The sequence below is a fragment of the Mytilus edulis genome, chromosome 2 (genome assembly GCF_963676685.1).
Source record: "Mytilus edulis chromosome 2, xbMytEdul2.2, whole genome shotgun sequence".
Taxonomy (NCBI): domain Eukaryota; kingdom Metazoa; phylum Mollusca; class Bivalvia; order Mytilida; family Mytilidae; genus Mytilus; species Mytilus edulis.
This window is the reverse complement of record NC_092345.1, coordinates 25,933,625-25,944,621: the sequence shown is the minus strand read 5'-3', so window position 1 is coordinate 25,944,621 and position 10,997 is coordinate 25,933,625. Positions and strand designations below refer to the sequence as shown.

General features: G+C 31.5%; 1 protein-coding gene across 1 annotated transcript; it reads right to left on the bottom strand.

Moving 5' to 3' along the window:
• Window positions 1–466: 466 nt before the first annotated feature.
• LOC139511826 (solute carrier family 49 member 4 homolog) lies at window positions 467–10,915 on the bottom strand. The gene is made up of 12 exons (XM_071298928.1): window positions 10,625–10,915; window positions 9,764–9,854; window positions 9,162–9,325; window positions 8,549–8,609; window positions 7,831–7,886; window positions 7,057–7,110; window positions 6,246–6,375; window positions 5,055–5,167; window positions 4,290–4,353; window positions 3,627–3,745; window positions 2,851–3,033; window positions 467–1,612 (listed from the first exon to the last, which is right to left on the bottom strand). Exons 1-12 carry the CDS (start codon window positions 10,881–10,883, stop codon window positions 1,389–1,391), a joined length of 1,518 nt encoding a protein of 505 aa, XP_071155029.1. The 5' UTR covers window positions 10,884–10,915; the 3' UTR covers window positions 467–1,388.
• Window positions 10,916–10,997: the final 82 nt, after the last annotated feature.

Below are 10,997 nucleotides of genomic sequence, written 5' to 3'. Positions count from 1 at the left end.
CAAATGTTTTCCGACAAAATGTTATACACTTTCAACTAATGCATAAAAATGAATCACATTTGGTTGTTATTGGACGACCACCGTTACTACTAAACGTTAAAACTACATATGGGTTGTTTGGACGATGACAAAAGTCAAAATATTAAAAGAAACTACACGCTAAGGATATTATATATTTAATCCATTTGCAAAACCATTTCACTAAGGAGAAAACGTTTTTTTTTTATTTTATTTCAATGGAGGCTGTTGAGAATGTGGCATACATTGCTATAGGTTGTTTGATTTAAGTATTTGTAAGCCTGTCTTATATTTCAATTGTTAAGTTTCAAATATGTCCAACACAATGAAATGACATTGATCATTGTAAGATCAAAATGATGTTTTTGGACAAAATTAGAATTCGTGTAAAAAAACAGTTTGACAGAAGATTAGAAAAATCAACATAATTTTAATTGAAGACATCACATTCACAATAGTAAACCAGTCTTTCTGTTGGAACAAACAAAAACATTTTAAATTTCAATATACGACGCAAGTGATCAGTGGCTTTAATCCTGAAACCACATGTGGTAGTTATATCAAGAAATGATATCAATAGCACATTTTTGTTAATTTGATGCAAGTAGAAAAGTTGGGGGGTATTGTTTTACCTCTGTCCGTCCGTCCGTCCGTGTGTCAGTTCTTCTCATTGTGGTTATATAGTTATTCACGATAACTCCTTCTACAGTTTGAATGATATGATGTTTTCACTTTGCTGGCTGTTTGTACATATATTGAAGGTGTGCATGCAGTCATGGTTTTGATTTGTATTGAATTTTGCTTTTTTGGGAGATAGATAAACTTTCTTATTTTGTAGGACATACTTGCATAAGTGGTGCATAGCGTTTCCGGATAGCTCCTCCTACAGTTTGAATGCTAGGAGGTTTTCACTTTGTCTGCTGTTTGAACATATAATGAAGGTGTGCATGTGGGCTGGGATTTTTTTTTTAATAATATTTGCTCTTCTAGGAGATAGTTGAACTTTGTCATCTATATTTTAGTATTTACTTGCATAGCGTTTCCGGATAATTCTTCATACAATTCGAATGCTCTCATTATGCTGGCTGCTGGCACTAAAAGTGTGTTTGTTGTCAGGTTTTTTTTTTATTAATATTTGCTATTTTAGGAGATAGTTGAACTGTGTCATTTTTTAGTCAATAATTCATTCTATGTGTATTATGAGTAAAAAGTCTACAATTCCTAGTTCTTGTGTAAAATAAGGAGTTAAGAATTCTAATTCAATGTGAGGTAGAACTATTATTATGTAAGTATATGGATAAACAAATACAAAATTTCTAAAATGGTTTTGCAAAAGTAATAAATTAAGATGATAATATCAATTGTTGACGTCATGTTGATGCTATATCATGAGTAGTTGTTAAAATATCGTCATTCACTATGATTTTATTTGAACCGTTTGGTATAAAAACAATAGACTTTTCCTCTTCAGTTGGAGCTGGAATATCTATTTCCATATCTAAGTCAGTTCTACCATATGATTCAGGGAATGCAAACATAAATAGCAGTCCAACAGCTATACTACCTAACAATGTCCAATTCATCCAAGATGTTCCTGTTAATCAATATAATATTTCAGATATTACATTTAATATTTATTATCATTATGTGTTATGCTTATACATTCTTTTGTGTTAGGTTTCTCCAACAATGTCAACACAAAAGTGATGACTACTGATCTGAGGATGCCCTTGGGGAGGAAACCTCAACCAACAGTGTCATCGTCTCAGTCATTTGTGAAAACAAGTCATCAAAGATACCTTATATTCCATAACACTGTTTTGTTTTAGTTTCTTTTCAAACGTAATTTGCAACATTCTCATGCAGGGTTCTTTCGTCATGAATAGTTAAACGTTTTATTTCGATTAATTATATTTAATTTTTTTTGTTGGCGTTCTAAAGTTGTTGGTTGTCACTTCATGTGATTAGAATATTCTAGAAAATATTTTAAGCATGAATAAACTGTTTATCTATTTCATATCATCTTGATCGTTTCGATGGGCTTTTTATGTTATAAATTAAGTCTCTTTTCTGCACTTTTTTCTTAAAAAATATCCCTTTTAAAATCTGTCAAATTAAATTTTAACAAATGTTTACTAAACCAAAACGTATACCATTATAACTACATTTTGTACTTTTCAAAATTATGTTTTATTTCTTGAAATTGAAAAGAAATTCGTATACAGTTTTTCAAGAAGTTATATATTATATAGAAACATGTGTTTTTGTCCTTTTGTCTGTGCACAACCATAACCATATAAAGTCAGCTATGAAAAGATCCTACATGACAAAACAATTTAAACGAGTGAAATAATAACGACCTCATGCTAATGGATTACTTTATGTGTGTTCGAATGTTTGGTCAGATGTGTTGTATGTCTAGGATGTATGTTTATACAGTTTTGACTGCTGAATCCAGGTTGATGTCAAATTGACATTTTGTGGCTGTTTTTGAGTGCACACACGATTTTGTTTATTAATCGGGACTGTCAACAACTGTCATACAAGTAGGAGGTTCGGTCAGCTATGAAACCAGGTTTAACCCATTATTTTCTAAGGAAATGCATAAACCAAATCCGGAATATGACAGTTGTTTCTCCGTTGATGCATATCGTTTGATTTTGTCAGTTATTACACTTTTTAAAAAGAGTTCGGTATTTTAGTTTTACTTTTTGTTTGATTTTAATGAAAAATAAGACGCAATTTACATTTTTGTCAAAGACTCAAACATTCTAATAAAAAATTATAAATAAACATATTGCATATATACTATTTAAATATATAATGATTTACCTATATTTGGAATCTGTAGTGCTAACAAAAACATAACACCAAATGAGTTATTTAGTAGAGTAAGAAAAGCACCCGTTATTCCTTCTGCTATGGGATATGATACTTCACAAGAAAGTTCGTAAAATAATGGTATGCCTCCATTAAGAAATATACAGCCAATGATACAAGATATATAAATCTGAACTGCAAGATAGGGAAAAAAATGTTCATAAAAAAAGTGTTAATTAAAGCGATAGAAACATAAATAAAGTAGCTTTAAAATAGTACAGGTAGTTGAAATACGCATTGTTATACATGTATAGATTATACGTTTGTCAGTCAAGGAAGCAGTTACTTCGCTCTCTGTATTTCTTCTTCTTTTCTTGTTGAAATTCAGAGTTTCAAATTGTAGTTATTACTTATTTCACGAGTTTGCGCAGTGAAAATCTACCAAAATCAAATTGAATCAGTCTGCATGTGAAAGAAATGTATCGTTTTATTTTCAATAGGATTCCGGAAGTGCTTTTTCATTCATTATTTCATCCTTATTCAGCAAAATCTTCTGTGGTAAAAATAATATGCAGTTTAAAGATATCATTGCGCTTTAAAAATCAAATAAAACATTGAATGATTACTTAATTTTATCCGAAGCTCAATTAGGTGTGACACATGGCTACAGTACTGTAATGATCTATAATATTGATTCCTTGTCTCGTACAATTCACTAGGATTTTTTTAATAATCCTGCTGATGATGTAAATTGACCTTACTTTTCTATTCATGAATTAATACATTACCTAAAGAGTATGGAATTATCTTTGTACAGATCAAAGTAAACCAAACATAAGATCCTCCACCACATATATATAAACAAACTAAAAATAACTTCATGTGTTTCATAAATAGATCAGCGAACCTGGAAATAAAGAGATTATACGTTTGCAGTTGCAGATAATTTGTCACTGGCTATTCTTCTTGAAAATTGTTCACGAGATCTGACCAAAAGCGATATTATGGATTCACGTTTATCGTATGATTCTCCTATGCATTAGAGCTTGATACATTTTCGATTCGTGCTTGGTTTATTCTTATCCGCCTGGCTATTTTATCAAGTGCGTGGGATCCGAATCAACATACTTTAGACTTTCAATTGTTTGAGGACTACAACGCGATTCTACATTGAAATTCTGCGACAAAATAATAGTACGAAACAGAAAAAATAACATCTTTCCCGTGGCTGTACGACTATCTAACAAACTACTATTTTAAGTTTATTGAACATAGTGCATTGTATTTCTTAACATTATACTTGTATTTCTTAACATTATATCTTTATTTCTTAACATTATACTTGCAGTTCTAAACATTATACTTGTATTTCCTAACATTAAACTTGTATTTCTGTGTTAATCTTGAAAGTAAAATAGCAATTTTAAATGAATGTAAACTTGAAAACAAACCTTGCAATAACTAAACTTCCAAAGCATCCAGCCATTGTAGCAAAGAACCCAATCCATCCTACGTCTGTCTGAAATATTTAGTTGTTGACAATTATTGAGATGTTCTGATTCCGGTGTCATTTCTGAACGTTAAGACTATTGTGGTCTTAATGTTTTTGAATAATGGGATGTTATTTCAGGAATATGTCTCATGTTCGGAGGAATACAGCGACGGCTTAAAGTTTAACGGATTTAATCAAATCAATTTAATGGAACATCCCTATTTGACATATCGCAGAAAATATTTGATATCCTTGATTCGGGAATTTGAAGAAAATGGATTTGCTTATTCTTATCAATTGCAATAGAATAAAAAAAAATAGACAACAAAGTCTATTTTGTATTTGCATTTAAAATTCCAATCAACTTACTGAACGTTTTCATAATTAACACGTCCAGGGTTAAACTTAAATTGAAACTCACTTAGGAGATTTTAAAAAAAGTAGGTGGTTGTCTTGGCTTTTTCTAGATAGGCCAATTATGTGTTTGTGTTCTCAAATCGTTACATTGTTTTCCTCACTTTTCGTCGCGTGCGTACCTAATGAAGGGAATTTGAAAAACATGGACTCGGAAATCATATCATTAATTAATAAAACCCCTGCTCATCTGAGTATTGCTATCGCGAAGCAAAAATAGGGGGAAAGATCAAAGGCTATGGTTTGAAATGTAATCACACTGCAGATCTCTGAACATAGCACACGTTGACACCACTGTTGAAAGAAAAACTTGCCTGGCTAACACCAACTGGATTAAGAATAACATCTAATACTGAACCCCAAACACCATAAACACCCGCAGGTAATGCGTAAGCTAGTGAGATTAACCATACAGGACCACTCCTATGGAAAAACAATTGAAACATTTCGTGAAAAAAACCGGTTTGTTTTTGTGATTTAGTCTTAAAAAGAAGCTGTATTGGAAATATGAATTATAAGTTAACCATAAAACAATATTGTTATGCCCCACCTACGATAGTAGGGGGGCATTATGTTTTCTGGTCTGTGCGTCCGTTCGTCCGTTCGTCCGTCCGTCCGTCTGTTCGTTCGTCCGTCTGTCCCGCTTCAGGTTAAAGTTTTTGGTCAAGGTAGTTTTTGATGAAGTTGAAGTCCAATCAACTTGAAACTTAGTACACATGTTCCTTATGATATGATCTTTCTAATTTTAAAGCCAAATTAAACTTTTGACCCCAATTTCACGGTCCACTGAACATAGAAAATGAAAGTGCATGTTTCAGGTTAAAGTTTTTGGTCAAGGTAGTTTTTGATGAAGTTGAAGTCCAATCAACTTGAAACTTAGTACACATGTTCCCTATGATATGATCTTTCTAATTTTAATGCCTAATTATATTTTTATCCAATTTCGTGGTCCATTGAACATGGAAAATGATAGTGCGAGTGGGGCATCTGTGTACTTTGGACACATTCTTGTTTTGTAATATTTTCAAAAGATAAATATTTTCAGTATTTTAAGTTCCTACAATTTGAATTTCGTTCTACAAATTTTTACAGTTGTGACATTTATTATTGTTTATTGATAATAACGAACAATGTAGATCTATTTTGTCTTGTAATAACGAATGATGGGCAATATCAAATCATTGCTACCACAAACAAGTATTCTATGTTCAGACTTTTAAACATAGACTTTTAAAATAGAAAGAAGTCATATAATTATACAGAAATCGTTCATGTATTTTAATTGGTAAGCAGGCGGCAAAACTTGTTCTCTAATTCAAATACATTTGAAACCATTTTTCTGTAGATCTTCAACTGTTTCGGTTGTTACAACTTGTTACACATCATTGGCCTTCAAACAATCGTCTTTGGGCGTTCCTGACGAGTTAAATCCAATAGATCTACGGATCGACGCATGATAAAATGATTTTTTTTCGTTTTTTATTGACATTATAAATCTTACCTTATAATTTTGCCTAAAGCATTTGTATATTCTATCCTCTTGACAGAAGCAGTATAACTAGGAGGGGTTGGTGGTTTATCAGGGAAGTATATCAAACCAGCTATAAAAAGGGCACCTGCAGCCATACACTCTGAAATGAAATATTCATAGCTTGATATTAAGATGTTGATTACATATGCAGTCGTGTTATAAAAAAATTTGAGGGAAAGTTACCAGTTATAAGTATCTTCCGGATTTCTGTCCAGTTTGTACATAAAAATACAACCCTGAATCTGAATAGTTTCACTGTCCTGTAACGTTGAAGTCGTCTTTTTCGTTTTGGCAACGTCTTTACATTGCATCGTAGTTCGCGTATCATTATTGTTGTTATAACATCGCCATACCGTCACATTACTTGGTAGTTTAAACTTGTTTTAAGGCATTGTCTAAATTGAAAATGCAATTCACGATGGTTTAAATTGACCATAAATAAATTTACATTCCCTGTTTGGTGAAATATGCATTCGGGACGCAATAGTTCCATGTAAAACAAGCTTTTAACAAAACATCACAAAATTAAATGCGAGAATCTTACCCTCAATGCACGAAACTTGATCAAAACAAAAATGTGTTACTACAGAAACATTAGCTTGATATCTAAATGTAGTGATCCAAACAGTTTGTTCGTACGTTAATGATGTTACAATAACGAAAAGGAAAGATGAGGATAATATAATACCATACTGATATCATTGCTTGTTAGTCAAACATTCAGAAAAATAAAAATCCAACTTTATCTTTCCAGGAGTGCGTTTGACATAAGTTAACTTACCGTAATACATTAGCCACATTGTCTCAGTCTGTAATTGTGAATAATTCAAAAGTGCTGAAAATATAGTTAGATTGAAGATGATCAAAAACGTAAAACAAGACTTAGTATATCTGCAAAAATTCACCTTATTGATCATTGTAATATTTTTATACGCCCGTCAAAATTTTGACTGAACGTATTATGGTATACAAATGTCGTCTGTCCGTTTGTCCGTCTGTCTGTCGCACCGTTACTTGAGAATGACTTAATATCTAAATTTCATGAAACTTACCATTGCTGTTTCTAATAATGGTCAAACGATCTGTATACTTTTTGGTGAAAATAAGATTAAAACTGTAATTAAAACAGGGCTGTATTTCAAAAACAATTTATGATTAATGCTTAAGACTTTACACTCTTCTTAGTTATATTAATCTAAAGATCTGTATACTTTTTGCTGATGGTTTAAAACTTTATTTTTGTAAAAAAGAGGGGGGGGGGGTTCACATGTCGCGCCGTATGTCAGAAACTATTTATGATTATTGCATAAAAATTCACACACAAGACGACGTGCGTATCATGCGCTCATGACGCAGCTGTTTATTTATTATTTGTTCGGCTTTTGATTAGTTATTGCTCTTTCAAAAAGAATATAATGCGACACATTATATTTTGTTTCGCGTACGACTGTACAATATACTTACAACTATAAAAACGATATGTATGTTGCTCTTTATCTAGACAGTAACCTGAACATAATAATACGAAACTAAATCGTATATATTTAATACCTACTCGTGTGGTTGTCGTATGAAGCAGTTGTCACAGAAATGTCAGTTGTTAAATCGTTACTACAACAAAAGAAGTGTACGCACATAAACATATCTTTTTTCAAGTTCTTTTTCAAACAAACAAACAAAAACAGTTCCAAAGGAAGTTATTTTGTACAAATCAAAGTGAAACGTACAACTTTAGTTGATTTTAATATGGATATTTTGATTGACTTTCAAATAGAACTCTCAAAGCCATTGTAAAGTGAAAAAACTTGGAACTATTATCTTCCAGATACAACATATATACAATATTCGTGTACGTAATGTTGACTGTTTTTTTTTATGGTTAAATTTGTTAAAATCTATTACAGCTTATTGTCCCATGATGATGTTTCCAAGTTTTTAATCAAGTTTTAAATTCATTATATTCTACGACAAAAGAAAGACAACTCTGAATTCATGAATTTTAAAGCTCAATCACTTCAATAGACAAATAAAAAGCGCCTACGTTACAACAGATGTGTTCCATTATGTTCTCGGGTTGTTGTCTCTTTGGCACATTCCCCATTTCCATTCTCAATTTTATTTGTGAATGGTAATAATTCTAAAATATAATGTCCTGTAAAATCTGACATCGTACCGAAATAGTACTTTCGTCATTAATTAAGAGTATATCATACATTGTACATCGTTCTTCAGTTGGTGATGTTTGAACACATTTTAAAAGAGGTTTTACCTACCTTTGACTTGATCCGGTAGCACTAGAGTGGTTATATTTTGGAGCAGACACTAATTGAGGGCCTATAAAATACAGTTACAATAAGATTGAATGCATTTCAATAATTAGAAAAATATTAAGATTATAGCAATTTGATGATTAATAAATACAAATGTAACTGTCTACATCAAAAATACAAAATGATTATTCCTATCGTGTTATTCATTTCTTTAGAGACTTTACTTTTCGTTACTGAAGTTTCAAGTAATACCAAATGTTCATATTGAGAAATGAAACAGAATAAAAAAAAATCAAATATGATATTTAAAAAATATGCTTACCTAAAGCAATGAAGAATATGTATTTCAGGAAAAAAATTCATATTCAGTCTGGCAATTTACGTCGAACAAATGAAATTAAAGCTTTATTTCAATACAATTAGAATGAAATTCAAAACAGTGTGGCTGTGGCCATTTGACCTTTGTTGACCCCATAGTTTAAGTGTCTTTAAAAAGTACATAGTGAGCAGTGGTCGTTACATACAAACGTTCACCTAAATTGTCCCAGTCAATGGATGAATTTAATGTGTCAATCAATGGCCACAACCACACTGTTTTGAATTTCATTCTATATACCAATAACAAACCCAACAGCAACTCCAGCATAATTGAAGAATGAACCAATCGCTGTCGCTGTTGCTCGCTGGTCTAATGGAAACCATACAGATGCTATCAACGCCGGTCCAGCAAAGAAAACCGTTCCAGCAATACCATTCAGTATGGCTGAAGTGTTGATTAACCTATTTATTTAGACAAAGTAAAATTCATAGACTGAATAAAACTTCTTAAGTAAACTCTATTGTATTTAGTTGATTTTTTTTTATGATTTTTTTTTACCTCAATGGTTGACTGACCTTCATGCCGGTCAACTTCCATTGCAGTTTATTTTCAACTTAATATTAGTTTGAATGTCATAGACTGACTAAAACTTCTTAAGTGAACTCTATTGTATTTAGTTGAATTTTTTTTATGATTTTTTAGACCTTGAGCAATGGTCTGACCTTCATGTCGGTCAACTTTCATTGCAGTTTATTTTCAACTGATTAGTTTGAATGTCCCTTTAGTATCTCTCTTTTGCAGAACCAAAATATTGCCTTGATTGTTAATTTCGTTTCGCCATTAATGTGCATGAAAAAAGTGGAAAAAACAAGGAAGAAACTTATCTCTATTTTAATTACCATGTAGCGTATTTCGGGATGCTCGTAATGCATCTTAATGCGGCTCCCGCTGATATCAATCCTGAGCACACCACACACGATATTCTCAAGCCTGTAGAGTATACAAAATGTAAGTAAAACATTACAATAGTCTTGACTTATATACCTTCAAATTCTTTACCTTAGCAATTATTTGTTCGCTTAGTTACACACTTTATGCACATGAGAAGTCGAATTAATAACGAAGATTTTTAAAATTACTTTGACGATCTATACTATTTGAGCACACAGAATATATATATTGTTTAACTAAATTACTACACATTATCTCGAAAATATATATATGCTTTATTCTGATAAATATTTATAGACATATATATTTTTCAGTTAAAGTCAACGAACGAACATGCTGTCATAAACTTTGAATTTATAATATGTTTATGATAAGTGAAACCCAAATGTTAAAGGTTTTTGATGAAATTTTATTTGTTTAAAGGTCCAGTTTTATTGAATCTTTATAGAATACAATATGTTTGTTGTAACTCTGAGCATCAATCGATTTTTTTATTGAGACACATAACAAAACCCTTTTGGTGTAGCGTTCTATCCTTATATGTTAAGTCAACAAATAAGCAATGTGGCCTGGGGTCATTTTAGAGGCCCTGTTTGTATAATACATGTATTCTGATATAAACATTCTTGTCATGTGACAGTAGAAAAACAAACATTGGTTTGACATCATACATTGGTACCACAAGTATATGAGCAATTCCTTCAAATATATGCAATTTTAATCCGATGGTAGACTATTAGTGCGTACGTGGTATATACTAACAAGAAAGTACTAGACTTAGTCTTTCAAACGAATTATAAATTATATACCTTTTTCGTCCATGATATAACTGGCAAAAATTACAGTAGCTATAAATCCAATGTTTCCCCAGTTAGGAAGCATTCCAAGTTGTCCGTCGTCCCAACCAAATACTTCTTTTGCTGACTGTGCAATTGGTCCCCATGTATTCCAAATTATGGCTTGCATAAAACAATTCAATGAAAATATTGCTAAAACCCACCATCGTCTGGTATATATTATAATAGTTTTATCACCAGATTTATTAATGAGAGGTTCGTTTTCGTCCATATTCAACTATGGACAGTAAACATTACGATACATGTGTGCATATTTTATTTAGATAGTAAACATTCATTTATCGGCAATGAAAGATAATAATTTAAATTTTGATATGATCTGATA